The following is an 18,480-nucleotide window of genomic DNA, read 5'->3' on the forward strand; positions in this document are numbered from 1 at the left end:
GGCCACCTCAACTCCTGCGAGGACCCGGGGAAGGGGAGAAGTTATTTTTTAAGAGAATCTGAAGGGAATGGAGCACACATTTATATTTATATATATATAATTTAACTGTCACTCTAAACCCATCTTTCATGAACTAAATCCATTTTTGTATTTTGACATAATTCAAGACTGCCACGAGAAAAGGACAAAGGCGAAAATGGTGAAAGCAAACGAGGAGCGAAGAGAAAATTGGAAAGCACCAAGGTGATTATATGTAATACCCTGCTTGTCACATCATACGTGGTGGCTGCACTCTGTGGACCTCGGTGAAATCGCTGAGAAAATAAGGTTCGGTGTAGTGCGTGAAGCGCCAGTACTTAAAATGGACTCATCCCTGGCTGCGTTCTCAGCTCTGTAGATGATGGTCATCACCAGATGCTTGAAATCGTATTACCTGGAAGGTGTGCTCTTGAAATACTGATTCAGTCTGAAGGGCCCTCTCTGTCTGTGACAAAACGCTTTGTATTGCAGTAAACGTATGCAGGGCACGTATATGAGTGCGAGGAAAAAGAGAATTTTTGAATGAAACTGCTATAGATGTGATACTAGTAGAGTGTGGAGTAAAGGATAATACTGTGTAGTACACAGCCATGTTATTATTGTGAACAAATTATATGATGAGCCAACACTGAATGACAGCTGTAGTCTACTGTCGTCAACTGGCCAATGTACTCCTGTTCCATTTCTATTGAGGTCCAAAGAGTTCTCAGCTTTGACCTTCGCCAACCAATTATTGAGACTGGCGTGTTATTAGATTCCTTTGAGTTAAAGCTCCCATATATGTGAGTTATGGAGGTATATTTACAGACATTAACTTGTTTTTATGGTCAAAAACCTCCTACTTGCTGCAAACCGGCCGATCGAAATCTCTTCTCACTTCAGACTGAAATCTCACCCCCAGAAGACAGAACTGTGTTGTGATTGGCCAGCCAACAAGAGCTTTCCCAACTGTCTCGTGATTGGCCAGGCACCTGGAAGTGACGTAATTAGCACGTCAGTTCTCAGAAGCGCAGCTCCCCCCTCTGGAACGGTGGACGCACTGCTACTCATTATGAAAACATTGTTTTAACAATGTTTAAAAATAGCTTTGTCACCACTCCCCGCCGCAGTCCCTTTCACGCCTTTGACCCGGAGTCAGAAGACACCTCCACAACAGACGTTCTTCTTCTTCTGTGGTTCAATGTACGCAACCGCGTGTGCCCAGATTAGTGCCCGGAGCAGGAGGATCTGCTTTTCAGGAGACGGGATCCTTACGTCACGATTCTAGGCTTTTTCAGAGCGCTTGCAGAGCCCGAGAAATCCAACGTTCTCAGCAGTGGCTAAACTGTTTGTTTAAAAAATGTAGGGCTTCATAAACGAGGTAATGGCACAGATACACCAAAAAAACAGCGTGAATTGTAACTTCCGGTCTATGGGAGCTTTAAAAGGGTCAACTGACAACTTTTTGTCTCCCTAGCCATTTCAGTTTGTTCACTGTTGCAAAGACTCAGGCACAGGAAGACGGGTGAGGACACGAGTTCTTGTCCTCACAGAGCTCGTGTTTGTCATAATAAGCACACCTGCGTTTAAAACAACAGATACTGGGTGAACGCTATTCTTGTTCTGCTGCAGCAGCATCGAGGAGACACTTTGAGTTTCCAGCTTTTTGCTGACATGCGTAATTAACCAACTAGGTTTGTTTGGACCAGTGGGCAAATGATGCATGACCCCGTGTATGTTCACATCCAACAGGCCCCGAAAAAAAACCACAACAAAACATTTTGATGTCAGCATCTGCACCCATTTTTGAATCACAACTAATGCATGTGATACATGGCCTCTTCGGTTCTATCCGGTGCACCTGCAGCTGACCCATTTCTGTGCCCTATTTGGCATTTCGCCCATCATTTGGAGGAAGACGCATGATTTACGCCCACCACAAAATGGCCGTGGGGTTCCCCGATGAAAGGGAGATTAATCTTGCGATACACATGGGAGGATTTATTGAACCGGCCCCCTGAACCTTGAAGTGATGAACGGAGACACAAGCACTTACCTGGTGCCATCTCTGACCAATAAAGAACCGAGGAAGGAAAGAAGAGATGTGTCTGCGACTGCCCTATCCCCTCAGGGTAGATGTGATGCTTGTGATACCTGCATAAGTCATCCACCGGCACCTGCTGTGTCTGTGGAGACTGTTTAACAGTGAGTGGAATTAATCACACCTACCTACAGTATCAGGCTATTCCTCTATTTTGGGGCAGCAGAACCAAAAGGGAAGTAGACACCGCAGTGTGTTTTGTGTGCTTCAATTATTTTCTCACTGACAGGGAAAAATAACGAGGGCACTGGGAATGTTTCAGCATATTTCCCTTTATATAGCTTCTGTACGTTTATATAGCTGGTGCTAGAGAGCATCTTTGCAGCATCCAATTACGCTACTGCACTGTCAAATTGAATACAACCTGAGTTGAAGAAATCTATGTTCCAAATGACCTGAACATGTTACAGTGAATTTAAGAAAATGACAAACAAAATCTAAGATGCTTATTATCCCGTTTCTTTCTGTGCAGGGGGGGAAATTTCTTGTCCTGGTTACTGAATGGTTTGAGTTGATGCCATAAAGTTTCCAAGTGAAATTATTTATATTCATGGTTCTGGCTCGATGACTTCCACTCTCCTCGTCTGTCTCTGTTGTCTTATCAAACACAGACACAGATCCAATGGCTTCACTTTATCAGCCTCTTTAAAGGTGCTGCCTGCTCACTTTCTCCATTTAATTCAATGCAACCAGATTTTGGAATTGCCAGTGCCAGAATGACAGGATTGGTGGAAATGACAGTCAAGAGCCACTGACTGCATTAATATCCTTGTACATGCTGTACAGTGAGAATGCAGGCATTATTTGTTTGCTAAGGCAGCAGAGAATTAAAATGAAGTGCTTATATTTATTCCTTATCTCGTATCACTTGGCGTCCTTGACATTTAGATTAATCGTATTGAAGATGTTTGTCTCGCAGCCTGTAAGTAATTAGAATGAGTACTACTTTATTAATAGAAAGGTGATATGCTTTAAATAATAATGATTAATAAAGTCAGCCCTGCAACCACAACAGTATGTGACCTCTCTGTGAGTTAACATTCAGTTTGTCAGTTTTTCTAAGCTTAAGAATACATCAAAAGGAAAGGTTTGAAGCCGGCCTTGCATAAACATATCTACTTTGAATGACATTATTGGTTTTGTCGTCATATGCATTAGTTATGAATGGGTCACAGAGGTGTTAACCCGGTTCACCCTTCCTCTGTGCCCTTCACCAGAATCCCTGAGGCAGACCAAGCCTTCAAGAGCTGAACAGATGCATCACAGCTCCCATTCGAATGGACTTTGGGGACCTGTGGGGCACCACTTTATAAAAAAAAGACGACTATAGCACAAAATGTGTTCAGTGCGGTGTCCCCACAATTCCTCCAACAGAAGTCAGTCTATATCTAGGACCACAATTTTCCTTCTTGGACCTTCTTGTCTTTCTCAGATACGCCAGGTTGTGTCTGTGGAAAAGCTCCCCAATAACCTTCAGCTAGCATTCCTTACCCAGCAGTTGATTTAGTCACTGACCCACTGTCCTCCCAAGGTTGCACTATCGTACTTACCATAATCGATGTCTGTGAAGGAGCTCGGTCAACCACGACATTGAAGCTCCTTCTTCAAGAAGAATTAAGTCTGGTTGTCTGTATCTATGCTCCCGAGGAAGCCATATTGGATACCATTTTTTTCCTTCTCTGTGGAATCCCCTCAGGCATCACCTTCAACTCTGGTCTTTGTTTCACTAGTATGGAAATCTTTCTTTCAAGCCTCATGTTCATGTAGCCTCTGCTTCCTCTTGGAGCAATTCAAATCTGGAGAGCTGCTCTCGGATTCATCTCCATCACCAATATGGTACCTTGTCACAATATTCCTACAATTCCATGACTTGCGCTGCCACTGAGATGTTCTTATTTGTTATTCTTTTGATTTACCAACCCCCTCCCTGATAGGAAGATGAGATGATCTGATTTTCGCCTCTCTGATGCCCACTAATCACTATTCATCTGTTCCCAACTGTCAGCCAGGTTACAAGGATTGCCAACAGAACTTAAACTTGGGTGTTTGTGAAAGAAAGACACTACAATAAAGGTTAAATAAAAATCTTGGCTACTTGACATTACACATATTATTCGTCTTGACAGGACAGAGATGTACTGATGTACTTTTTTGACAAAAAAAAAGAAGAAAAAAAGCCACATCCTTATGGTGAATTTTATATTTTTTATTACATGAGGCATATATTAAACTCCTTTATTTTCCTTTTATGACAGTCACTACGTGGCTCATTGGTATCAGCTACATGCAGCGTGTTGTCCAGGGAGCAGCAAAGGCCTTGGAATGAGCTGGAATGCGATAGAAAGTCCTATCTTTTTCATTTTTCGCTCTATATGTGAGGAAGAATCCATTTCATTGTCACTGCTTTTGGATCCTATTTCGTGAGGCCTTGGGTATAATTGTGTATCTTCTATTGTAGCTCCAACACTGTTGTCAACTCTGATCTTTCTCATCCCTAAAAGGTATTTTCTTACCACCCACTAATGCTGCAGCTGTGGATTCATGCTTGCATAGATGTACAGGCACAGTTTTATATCTTTACTTACAGTATATATGATAATACTCTTTGCCTTTTTGGTTTTGTGTACTTTTATTTAAAATATTCTTCGACTGGTCATTCTGTGGTTCTATTAGTCCTATATTTACTCGACTTTCATCTCTAATACTGACTGAAAATGATAGATTCCTCTCTCAAATAAAATACATAAAATACAGATCATACATTAAGATTATGTTTATCCCGAGTAGAAAAAGTACAGCTAGCACCGTGGTGTGAGAAGCTAGCACATCCAAGTGCTGGATAAAAGGGCTGAAAGTGAGAATTGCCTCCCCACTGATTCTGAGTAGTTTTCAAACCTTCTGGGAGACTTCATTTATCTGAGATGCCGTGACCTCTGAGAAGGTCTTGTAAGGATTTGCACAGGTATTGTGAGTCCTATATTCAGGCGCACAATCAGCTGATCGAATGCACCTCTGGGAACTTCTCACAATGTTGAAAATAATGGATGCCTCCCATGCGGTTAATTTTTCATAGACGAGTATCGGATTTTTAGATTTAATGGCGTCTTTTAGTCCGAGCCATCAAAGTGTGATGATCAACTCACCTTTGGTCAGGTTAGAGTGTCCAGTTGGCTCCCCTGAATACGAGACACGCTGAAAGGTCTGAAACATGCTCTCTTTTGTGTGTATTCTCTTCATTATTTACCATTTTCTGCACATCGATCAGTGTCTCCACTATTAAACCTAATGCTATTCCAGTAATTGCAACCCATGTGTAACAGTGCTGCACTCGAATCACCTACATTTTAATGTTATCGTGCCTCTTGAACTTCTATTCACCGAATTGGACGTTGTTATTCGTTGTGTGTAGGCCTTGCTAACGGACACACGTGCCTGCATGCGTGTCGTGGTTGTAAGACAGATTTGTTGTTTGAGAGATGGACAGAGTGCTAAATATTCATAGTATTCACGGTGAGAACTTTTTGTCCTTGGACAGCAGTGTTCAGTCATGTCCTTCTCGACTAAAAAAAAAACATTCAACATTTACTTTGTTTCATACTTTAAAATTCAGTTTACATTCAGTAAGTATTGTGGTTTTGAACTGAACTTAATGAATCTGTGGTCTAATAATTCTCACAAAAGCACCACTGCATACCATTGCAGAGCTTTTGGAAATTTCTAGAACTAACTTTAGACCAATTCTAAATGTGTTTATTCTTTTATATCCCGAGGCTGAAGCAAGGAAATAAGAGAGAGAAAGAAAAATTTGAGTCGTGGGAAAAAATATACAGGGTCATTAATTGTTTTATTCTGTATAGGCAGGCACAATGTTATGATCCACAGTGCATAACACAAACACCCTTTGGGACTATTTGGATTTTTTTTTGTGTGTGTGTGCATGACTGTGTTAGCTGAAAGATAAATTGGAGATGTTAAAGGAAATAAATTGGCCCCTCAATGGCTCCATGCTATTATTTATACCACTGGTGGGCGCAGTCCTGCTAAGAGCAGATATGAGTGGCACTGCAGGACAGGCCTCAATAGGAGCAGTGGTACAGAGTAAATATTCTGGGAAAACTACATGTCTGATGATAACGATCAAACAAAACAAACTATTTCAATGCTCGATCTTCTCCATGTCTCTCTCTTCAAAGATGGTGTCGTGGACCAAACATTTAAAGGACAAGGGATCACGGGATTTGTCAAAAAGAACACCAGATAACAGTAAGACATCACTCAGATGGGGGGTGTAGTTAAAAAGCCTTTAATATTCTGTGTCTATTGAATCATATGAGAAGTAAAAACATGCAACAGGCATAAATATACTGAATATACTACCCAAAGGCTCCTGGTCTCCTGGTGTTTTTAGGAAAGGCAATGGAATGAATGGAGGTACAATCTGCAGTGTTATGAGTTTTTACACACCAGACCTTCAGTAGAACACAGTGGGCAAATTTCAGATCTGCAAATAACTAGGTTTGGTGGTGTACACCTAAGAAGTATAATCATCCACCTGTTATGAGACACAGTATGTTCCAGTGTGAATGCAAGAGGTCACTAATTGTTGTGGGTCCACAGACTAAAGGAGGATAAAGCGGTAGATAATGATGGATGATTGATGGATGATCTATACAATTGACTCACCAGCAGTAGAGCAAGTTGGAGTCGCATGATGATCAATCCGTTTTGAGCCCGTTAAGCATCACTTAATAGCCTCTAAATGCGTTATTTGCTAAGTGAACTATAGAACTGGCAATCTGTCCCTGGTTGACCCCGTCTTCTGCCCTGTGTCAGCTGGGGTCGGCAATAAAGGTTGCTATTTTCGGCGAGAAGGCTACTAAAGGCGGCACTTTCCACACGCTGCATCCATCTTTTATCTCATCCACTTATCTTGTTCAGGGTCATGTGAGGCTGAAGCTGTTCCAGTCATCGGGGCAAACGCGCGCACACACACACACACAGTCGGACCGAAGCATCTATAGCCTCTGTATTGTCAAAGTGCAATTTAGACTAACTTGCCACTTTATCTAAGGACAGGAGACACGAAATGTCCAATCAATACTCATAAGCGAGACCAGACTTTGACCCTTGGTTGTGTTGGGTAAGAGCTAAGTGAGTTAAACACTTGGCAACACTTGGGATTGAAAGAGAAAAAAAGTTTACAGTGACCCCCTGACACATGTGCTTATTTAACATGAATCCAAAACCATGATCTTTTCCTCACCTCAACATGAAGTTTTACATTCTGTGGGTGTGAAGATCGTTTAATAGACAAACAGACTTAGAAGTCCTCAGAACACAGAGATGACTTTACTGCCTACAAAATGTGTTTGCTGTTGCAGTTTAGTTGTATATGTATTAATATGATTTAGCCTGTAGGAGACTGGATTGAATATTAAAGAGAAACAGCTAAACCATTTGTACGGACGAGGATTAGGGCCACACAAGAAAACAATATTTGAGTTCTGACTTTAAACTCAGAATTTCTGACTTTAAACCCGGAATTTGGACTTTATTCTCAGAATTTCTGACTTTATTCTCAGAATCTTTGACTTTATTCTCATAATTCTGACATTATTCTCATATTTTTTAGTTTAAATTCAGAATTATAAGAATAAAGTCAGAATTTTGAGTTTTAAAGGCAGAATTCTGAGTTTTAAAGTCATAGATTTTGAGTTTGAACTCAAAAATCTGAGAGTAATGTCAGAATTTTTAGTTTTAAAGTCAGAATTCTGAGTTTTAAAGTCATAGATTTTGAGTTCAAACTCAAAAATCTGAGAATAATGTCAGAATTCTTAGTTTTAAAGTCAGAAATCCAACTTTCAACTCAGAATTTCTCACATTAAAACTTAAAGAAATTAAAGAAATTAAAATTTCTGACTTTATGCTCAGAATTCTGACATCATTCTCAGATTTTTGAGTTTAAACTGAGAATTTCTGACTTTAAAACTCAAAATTCTGACTTTAAATTCAGAATGAATTATTAATGATTCTGCCTCTGGTCTTTGTAAACAGACACATTTTCAACAGGACCTCTTACCATGGCTCTCTGACACATTTGGGGGAAAGTGGAGCTCACGATTTATTGAACACTTTATGTAAGATGACGGTCAACTTTTTTTGAGGGATTGCTAACATCATCCTCCTGGGTTACATTACAGTCACATCGCTCAGCTGTGGGTGTAAGGGGACCAGAGTCAACAACTCAAACTGATTTAGCTCAGAACTCAAAGCTACTGGAGTCCTTCACAGCAATAATATACTCTTCAGGGAATTCTCAAGGGAGAGGTCATCCACTTAAAAAAAGAAAAAAAAAGAAAAAGTGTCTGGCTTCTCTGTCCTTCGCCATATTTTTGGATGTCCTGATGTATTTTATTGCAAAAAATTGTGATGTTGGGCAGAGAGCTGGGAGTTTATGATGTTCTGCCGTTTTTACTGCCTGGACGTTCAGACAGTATGCACAATTACCGTATGTTTAGTAGAATTCCCAAAATTGCGCCTGCTCTCTGCCTGCGCCGTATGCATTTGTACTCGTGTCGGCGTACGTGTTGGACTTCTGCCTCGTGTAACAGCTAGTGAGAGGCATCAATCACAGGCTGAGAGCTGCAGAACTGAGCTAAAAGCACCAAACTAAGCAGCGTCCTGTGATGCTCCTTTCCAGCAAGATGAGCAGTAGCAGCGCATTACTTTTCATATTTCAAAAAAAATATCTCGCAGGTTGAAGCTCAGAGTACAGTTTCTTTTCATAACCTTGGAAAATATATACAGTATAAAAGACGTGGAGGGATGGAGCTTAGTCAAATCAGTTTAATTGAATTTGCTGACGCTCCTTTTATTATATTTTCTGGTAATGTTTTTTTACTTTAAAGAACCTTTTCAAGACATTTAAAAAGAAAATACAGGTTTTAGGATATTAGCACAGTTTAGATGAATATGTTACTGAAGATAGTGGCACAGTATGTTCAAGTTTGAATAGTAATCCTCAACACAGGGACAGTGTGATCACCTGAAGTAACTCTTTTTAGGGGGTAGAACCCACATATCATGCAAATCCAGTCTTTTTTTAACATGTTATTTTATTAATAATGGAGTCTAAGAAAGAAAACAATAGCCTTGGTGATGGTAATAATTAAAAGGTCTTGGTTACAGATAAAATACACCGTGTACAGAAGCAGGCCCCGACTCCCTCTTAAAAGCTTTATGGAAATTGGGCAGCTGTCCTCGATAATGCAGTTGGAGGAGATTCTGCATGCGTCCGAGGATGTCGGCTTCGATAACTCACCGCTGCGTCATGCGAGTCCGGAGCGTTGGAGCCGATGCTCCACACACCGACTCTGTCAATCACTCTGAAAACACACCTGCTCTCCGAGCCTTGTTATTTCTCCGGATCAGGAGAAGCAGGAGGTCAGTTTTAGTGCTGATGCAAGCGGACCGGCGCTGGTTGTCGTCGCCGGAATAAATAGCGCCATTTAACGCCGCCGCTCGTTTCCAAACGCAATTAATTTCAGAGAGCATTTACAACGTCTGAAGGTTCTTCTCCTCCTGAGAGAAATATCATTTAACAAACGACAGGGTTTGAATTAGGAAAGGGAGCGTTTCAGACCACTTTGTTGTCTTGCGATGGGTAAAATGTTGACACGTACAGTAAATCTCCTAAATACGGCAAATTTGAAGGCTGCGTTAAGACTGTAGTAAAGTTGGTGCACATGAATCTTTTGTCTGTAACCTTTTCCCCACATTTTCAGTGAATATGTCGTCCTATAGCTATAATTAATGATTTTACACACAGTGTGTCTCACTGACCTCTCTGATGTGATGGCTGGAACACCTTCTCTTTAATAAGCTGTCACATATGACAGGTTTGATGATGATGATGCTATTCACAGCTGATTTTTTGCTGAAAAAACTTGCCCTTCGTATACTGTAGAAATACATAGAGAAGTACCTTTTTTTTTTTTTTATCTCTGTGACCAAGTCTCATCACTTTATCTTTCATTTTTCCTTTGGAAACCATAGCAAACTCTATTTACTGTTTGCACAGCACTGATATAGATCAGATATATAGTGCTTATGACCACTCGTAATAAAAACGAGAATATTTTGGATACATTTTGCTAACTAAAAGTTATATTTGGCAACTGAATTCACCTTTTTATACCCATATGTGAGCCGGAAATGAATCAAACACAACATTCAGGCACTAAAACTAATTTTTCTGTTCAGGAATACAAGTAAATAACTATATATAATCAATAATTATGTGTTTTACTATTTTTTTTGAAAAACAGTAAATTTGAAAATTCATGGGTGACACAACAATAATTATACTTTAGTATTAAGCCTAGCGTTTCGGTTAAAGAGCTTCTACGGTATTTTGATAATTAGCAATGCTGTTAATTTAGGGCAGCTGTGGCTTTGGGTGGAGGTTTAATACATGTGTTTGTGGGCGACCACAAAATAGCAAGGGGACCGTCTTGAGGAAAGTTGGTTATTTTCATATACACACAAAAAAATAATTGCTTGTTTTTCCGAGTTGAGTTATTCTGTATTTGTTAAATTGTTTTGCAAGCCCTGGAGGCTGCAGAATCGCAAACCCATGCAACGTCTTTCCTGGTACATTTCCTGGTATTTCAACGCGTTGATGACCGAGCAAAAAATATTATTATTTTACTTCAACTAAAATTCATGCTGGATTAAATCTTACCTTACGTCAGCCTGACAAAATGCATTTTTACAGAACAGGAAGTGATGATGGTTATCGCTGGAGAAGCTGCATTTTTCACATTAGTTCATGCTTTGATTAAATCACAGGGATAAAATGTTCCGTCTTGCTCATCCACTGCTTTGTGGTGGAGTTTAGAATGTCCATATATGACATTAATATAAACTTATCTGACTCTTAATTAGAGTTTACAGCAATGTTGATAACGCTGAACTATAATAATGGCATTTATCTGAGTTAGTACAAGGACATCTCTGAATAGCAAACAAATGCCTCACTTAAGGCTAAATGTAATTGAAGGTAAATACTGAGTTTGTGTCAAAGGAGACATGTTAAAACACTCTTTCTTGAAATGTAATCAAATAGTTTTCATTATGTTGTGCTTGCAAATGTTTTTTAAGGAGCAAGGGTTCAAGATGAAGTGATAATCGTTGTTTCGCAATTTAGTGATGAATCTCGTTATTAAGCCAAGACTTTGCGGCTAGCGCCTAAAAGCTGGAGCCACAGAGTGTGATAAACTACTGCATGAAAACAAAATGGATATATCTCAGCCTCATAGGATACATGTTTATTAAACAGAAGCAGTCAAAGAGCACAATTGTCAGTTAAACCACGTTGTTGGTTGTGCAAGAGGAAAAAGGAAAGAATCATGCATTAGGATGCACCGACTTGAAACCACAGTCTATGGTAGATGCTGAGGTACTGTCTCGGATAATATTGGTTTATTGGAAACACTGACCTGATAGTTGTGCTCGATGAAATGTCATGGGGATCAACAAACTCATTTTGATGTACGCTGTACGTGCTTTTATTCATTCTGCTTTTCCAATATTCCCGTTCTCAGTCTGACTGGCATCGGAAGACGCGCAAACACTCGCAGACACAAAGCTTGGGTATCAGGCGTCTTATTATTTGTTAATAAATTTAATAAAATTGTAGAGCGTAGAGCTCCACACGACTCTCTATGTATTTCTAATGATGTTCAGACCTCATGTCACCTGGCTCTTACGCTGCACTAAGGAGGTGTGTTATGTCAGGACAGATGGAGGCAACAGCGGCGTGACGGAGAAAAAGTTTGAAATGGAACGGTTTGATGTCTCCGTGTATGGAATTAGACATCTGTCAGTATTTTCAAACAACACTTTTTTTAAGAAGCAAACCACTATGAATAGAGCAAACAAATGAACCACAAAATTGCAAATAAAATATTGATTTAATCATTCAAAAATATTGTGTTTTAGTTACACTTTTTGTTTTGCGTTTTTGAGTTTGGGCTCCCTGACTTTGCGCCATGTTTTTTTGTTTGTGATTCTGACAGAGGGCGGGCCTTATGAAGCTGAAGCTGCTGATTGGCTACTGAGTTTCGGAGTGACAGCTCAATGCAAGTAGACACAGGCTTGGAGTCACTGTCCGTCCAGAGGCGATTCTAGAGTCGGGGCCCCAAGCAGTTGCCTGCCTTGCCTGTTCACAAGCTGCGCCTCTGTGTCCGTCTGGATGGTGGAAGTCTTCCCCGTTGACATCCGACAAAATAATTGTAAGTATCTAATGTTTGTCAGATTAGAAACGTTAGCTCAATCACAATTATTTTGTCGGTTTTGAGCTGTTGCTCTAAAATTCAGTAGCCAATCAGGAGGCAGCTTCCCGCCCATGGTCAGAATCACGCACAAAAAACAAGTGAGGGAGCACAAACCTGTCGTCCTGTGGAGGATGAAGCGGTAGAAGACGGACGGATGCTTATCTCGATGTCTTATTTGCAATTTGTGTATTTTTGATTGTGTGGTTCATTTTTGTTCGCTCCGGTTCATAAAGTGTTGTTTGCTTCGTGAAGTGTGTATTGACACACATCTAAATCCATATCTGTGCCACTGCCACTGCTCTATTCACACAAACGCTCGCTCGGTGAGGTCTGAAAAGAGTTCTCGCTCATTCTCAAACGAAGGACGCAGCATACAAATAATGTTGCTTCATGGAAAACCAAACGGAGGTGAGAATAATATCGACAACAAAAAAATGCCCCTGAGGTTTGGATGAAATCCAGTTTATTGTTAGTTGTTTTGAGTAGAAGAGGACAATTTAAGTTCATATCGTCCGTGAAAACTCGTCTTGTGTCCTGTGGAGAAACATTACAAAGCATTTGGGTTGTGTTTTTGAGGTCAGTGCAGTCTAACAGTCCTGATGTAATGTCCTGCAATGTCTCCCCCCTATGAAGTACCACGGTGAAAGGTTGACTTTCTAAACTTTTCTAAAGTCTTCCTTGTCTTGCAGTCATATTCCATGGCATGTCAGTAAGTCTATTTTATTTTTGTGTTTTTGTTGCTGATGTCACCATTATTGATGGCGAGTCATGCATCTGTCTCTCCGGGCAAGGCCTTACTCAGCCTGTAACGTTGTCTATCACTTTTTCACACTTCCTCACGACACCCGGCTGTCAGTTTGTTGCCTCTGGTCCGTCTCGGTTGGTATTTTGAACCAGAGCGCAGCTGTGAAGTCGCACATTTATAATCCCTTCTTTTTTCACCTGACGGGCTGCTGTCGTCTAGACTAATTAACAGAAGTCGAGCCATAATAGTTCAAATGACCACGAGATATGTCAATACTTCTAATGTCATTGAGAGCGTAGAGACGTGCGTTAATGTTAAGCTGTAAAACGGGGTGAAATGTAAACAAGGCTTGATTCAGTACGTACTTTTTTATACAGACCAAGTTAATATCGCTAAATTAGCTCAAAGTCAGCGTGAAGCACTTTAGTTTAGTTTAGGGTAGTGGTTCTTCATTTTTTATACCAAGTAACACATGCAGATTTATTCCCAATAAGATAATTTACTCCCTCATCCTCCTCTTCCTCACGTATACTTCCGACACTGGTATAGTGAAATTAGATGATGATGCAGTGAGCGATAAGGTGACTCCGGTTATTAATATTTTTTGTCTTATTTGTTTCATTTTCTACACGCTCCACCACCAGAGGGTGCTCACGTACCACAGTTTGAGAACCATGGATTTAGGGGAAAAAGACATAATTAAATAATAGTATTTATGATGATATTTCACATAATTTAAAAAGGTGACGATAAACAGGTCGCAATATAAACATATTTTTATGAAGCAAAATGAAAAAATACAGAAAATAACCCATAACATGATATTAATATTGAGACCTTTGCCCTGGATAGAAAAAAATGATAAATGCATATTAACCATTCAATATTCTTAGTTAAAAATAATAAACGCACACACACATTGCTGGTGGCTGAATGTACACGACTTGGCCTTTGACAGGTCAGACCAGAGCAGTCGATGCCTGTAAGGTTTAATGCGAGGTTGTGTGTGTATATATATATATATATATATATATATATATATACACACACAACTATATATATATATATATATATCTTCATCTGTGAGGAACATGATCGTGATCCTCAGCTCTACATCGACACAGCTCTTTAAAAACGTCGTTCTTGTCAAGCGGAAACATAAGAAATATATAAAATGGTCTGACTGCACAATTTAGTTCTACACAGTTCACATTATTATTTTACACATTTCAGCGCACGCATATATACTGTGTCATTATGTGCGAGTGTAAATTGACTGCACACAAAGTAATTACTGTGCTGCATTTTACTGGCAAACCTTCCAGCCCCACTAAATGGTTCTTTAAATAGAGTCGAGTGCCAATTCTGTTATGACGTTTAACCTTTTCTACGATTGTGAAACGCCACAATTGAGTTCGCAGGTGGGGAAGTATTGATTTTAATGACCCTGTGGTCAGAGCTGGACGAAAAAATGAATATAAAGATACTGACTACACGATTGTTATCAGTAAAGCCAGTGGATGACACTCGAGAGAACTATTTAAAGTAATGGACAAAGATAAGTGCTCCCCCCCCCCACTCATTTATAAAACATATCAATTAAACATTCATGTCCTCCTCTCTACAGAGATTTCTGCCAGCAGGGGGCGACAAACTGCATTCACAAGAGTCTGCTTTCACAGTCACCTGCCCTACTTCTCCGGTATGTAATACACTGACATGACATACTGTAATTAAAAGTAAAAATCCTAATGTTTTGAAGGGTTTTAGTATGAAACTGTTGACGGAGAACGAAGCACAGATGTCTTCAACTCATCAATAAAACACCAGTTGAGAGTGAATGGCGTTCCTTCTTTTCTCACGGTCTACTTAATTTTGTTTGACCAGGAGGTAAAAGAAGTTCAAGGCTGGCGAAATTAGATTTTGCAGCACTGTATTAAAATGTCGAGAAAGTCACAATAAATAAAAACAAAGAGAAAGGGTAAATCATAAATAAAAAGGTACAAGAAAACTAATCCTAAGAGAAGAACCGTCACAATAATTGAATGTCTGCATTCATTATAATAATAATAATTGACATTTAATGTTTGCATTTATTAGCCCTGGAACATCCCACTAATGTAGAGATACCTAATTAATAAATAAATGCACCTTTTTACGGAAAAATTGCAAACACTACTATATTACTGCTGCTATTATAAAAATAACTTTGATCACTGCTGCCAACATTACCATGACGACCACTGCTGTAACCACTCCTGTCAACATCAATGTCTATTTTCATAAATTGATGGGCGTAATAATGATGGTCCAACGAACTTAAGGGATTCTGTTGTTGAGCAGGATGTTGCAGTATCCCCATCTAGTGGTGGGAAATGGGTAATGCAAGTGTAAATGTAAATTGATGGAGTTTAGTGAAAGAGAAGTGCAGTTTTACTTTCCTCATTTTGGTGTTTCGATCAAAAGTAGTGGTGGAAAGATCTAGTTGAAAACCTTTGCTCATAAAAATACACACTTTATAGAGTGGGATAGTGGTGGCACAGCACCCCCTAATGGCTAAAATCGATATTACATAAACAAACACAACAAAATCTTTAATCTTCATCTTTATTTTATTTTTATGTAGGGGAATCATCCTCAATTTGTTTTCCCCTTTCAGGACTTTTGTCGGAGTAAAGAGGGAAGGAAACTTCCTTTTCATTCCTTGTAGAAAACCTTTCCTAATAAAATCCCCTAATGGCCCAAATCAGTACTGCATGCTTAATCTTCTCTATCTTAGTCAGTTTGCCTTAAAATATTTGTTTTTTTTGGTTCGTTTTTAGACAATAGTAAGGTTTCCTTTACCTCCTTCACCACAAGTTTCGACGTGTGTGCAAAGATACACACTTGGGAGTGGTATATCGGTGACACAGTGTCCCTAATGGCTAGAATCAGTATTACAAAAACACTTTGAAATGTTTGATCTTCATCTTTTAAAAAAATGACTCCTAAGAGCCAACATTTTTTATTAACTTTGGTGGAGATTTAGCCCCAAAAATTGTCAAAATCAACCTTTTTCCTCTTCTTTTTTCCGCTTGTGTACAAGTAAGTAAAGTAAGTTTCATTCTACAGCCATTTTAATTAATGCCACTGCATATTTTAAGATAGATGGATGGAGAGATGGAGCCTCACAGAGCAGCTTAAAGGGGAGGAGTTTACTTTGCTGTGTGAACAGTGGCTGAACGGAAAGTAGTTGTGAGGACAGAGCAGTGGAGCGAGCGTCTCTCTGTTCTCTGTTAGTCATAGATGAGTCCTGTGATGAGTGAGAACTAGAGAGACTCTCGGTCAGAGTCATGCGTCTGTCGATGTGTCTCATATCTGCGCTCATTTTGTGCACAGACAACAAAGCTGCTGCTGCTGCTGCTGTGGAGTTCACTGAGGCTGCGGGACGCTCTCTGCATGTCGATGATGGCAACTTTTCAGAGCCGGATCAAGTGGAACAAGAGGCCTTTCACCACCAACAGCAAGTGCTGGATCCACTGCCAGGTTTGAGCTGCACTCGCACACAAAAGACCACAGCACTGTTTCACAGTATAAAAAAACACATTGTTTAAGGATGTGTAAGGAAGTATTTTGACAATGTTTGACAAGCCATCCCATGGCTTTGCTTTAACGGATTATGGACTTAAGATGTCCTCACTTAGATCTCTGCAGACCATCTGTATCAGGACTCGTGTCCTCATATCAGATCAGCTGATGAGCGGCGAGGGATGTGGGCGCTCGGCTCGCTGTTGTCACTGCAACAACAGTGTCTCCATCTGTCTTTATCACCAACGAGGCATGCGTGAGACTCTGTTGCTCTGTTGTTGTGTTGTGAATATTGACATTTGAAGTTAGGATCTCAGTCGTCCAGACCATAGCAGTCTACAGCAGTTATCTGTAGGCGACTGGACTTTGAGTTTGAAGATGTTTCACCTCTCATCCAAGAGGTACCAGAGGTGAATAGTACGGTACAAAATCCACATTCAAACCAACGAAAGAGAGTTCAGAATAGCTTTGTAGGTTGGATGATGGTTGGTGTCTTGGTCCACCTCCTCTGCTGACTCATGGTTTCTCCAGTACATCCAGCTTCCCTGGAGAGAACGCCGTCATTTTCGTAGAAACACAAAGAGGAGAGGATTCTGAAAAACCACCTGTTTACACCGCAGCGCGCTCATTCTTGTTGCCACGTCATGTGATACGTATATGACATAACACCCTCTTCCTTCCCATCCCCACTTAAGTATGTCACATCAGAGACGTGCGCACTCGTCACAGGCGTCTCCTTGTTTACAGCGGAGCGCTGGAGATGATCCACGTGAAAGAAAGTGTTTGTGACTTGCGACGTCGTCCACTGATTCATGACTAATTCATGTTCCTGTAGGAGTACAGTCCCCTCATCATGCATGTGACTGCGCCCCCCCTGCCTGGCTTTTTCATGATTTATCTCTTGGAACTGCACCCGTGCATTATGTCTACCATTCCCGGCCCCTGCAGCCAAATTGTTCCTCCTCCTCCTCCTCCTCCTCATGTCACTTCAGTTCACAGTTAACTCGCAGGGAAATGACCCACTTTCCACTCTACTAAATAGTAACAATCATGTACCCCCCAAAAAAACACCTTATTTCATGAGCCAGATGGCCAATTCTCCTTCTATCTGTCTTTTATTTATTTATTAAAATTACCCAGGGTGCTTTTGCTTGTCAGGGTGCATCTTTTTCCACCTCCTACATTACTGGAATACGTGGCCTAATTCCAACACGGATATAAACAAGCATGATTGTGACGGGGGATATGGGGGTGTGTGGTGACCAGAGATAAATCCCTGTGGGACCATCTGTTTGTGTCGTGTAGTCGTCGTCGCAGAACTGACCAGCAGTCAACGTGCTGTATCTGTGTCATCATTGTGTTAGCATTAGCATCGTATTCAAGCTCCGTTAGCCTCAGCCAGTGTTGGTTTTCAGTCATTTCTGAGCGTGCCTTTGACTCGGTAACAACGAGTGCAACATATGTGACCCAGATTTGCACGAGTCAAGTGAGTAAGCCTTTGGAAAACACCGTTTTCGGCCTCACACAGCCCGTTTCATTATACATCATAAACCCGCTTTGTGGCACGGTTCAGTTCGCCCAAATGGGAAGATTATAGTCATTCTGGCACAGCGCACCTTCACTTCACCCACCACACTCACGCCTTCTCGTCCATCTGCACTGGCAGCACACTTGTTGTTTTCATTTCCGTGGGTTGATGCTAATGCAGCCAA

At 40.5% G+C, this 18,480-nt stretch overlaps 1 protein-coding gene across 1 annotated transcript in view; it reads left to right on the forward strand.

Annotated features, from left to right (window-relative positions):
• Window positions 1-9,385: 9,385 nt before the first annotated feature.
• LOC310943175 (protein FAM171B-like) overlaps window positions 9,386-18,480 on the forward strand; it is a gene marked incomplete at both ends in the record, with an annotated part of 12,725 nt that continues 3,630 nt past the window's right edge. Inside the window, 2 exons of the mRNA XM_083908701.1 lie at window positions 9,386-9,464; window positions 16,580-16,726. Coding sequence (XP_083764827.1) covers window positions 9,386-9,464; window positions 16,580-16,726 — 226 coding nt within the window. The remainder of the gene's footprint in view (window positions 9,465-16,579; window positions 16,727-18,480) is intronic.

Source organism: Microchirus variegatus, assembly GCF_963457635.1.
Source record: "Microchirus variegatus genome assembly, chromosome: 22".
Lineage (NCBI taxonomy): Eukaryota > Metazoa > Chordata > Actinopteri > Pleuronectiformes > Soleidae > Microchirus > Microchirus variegatus.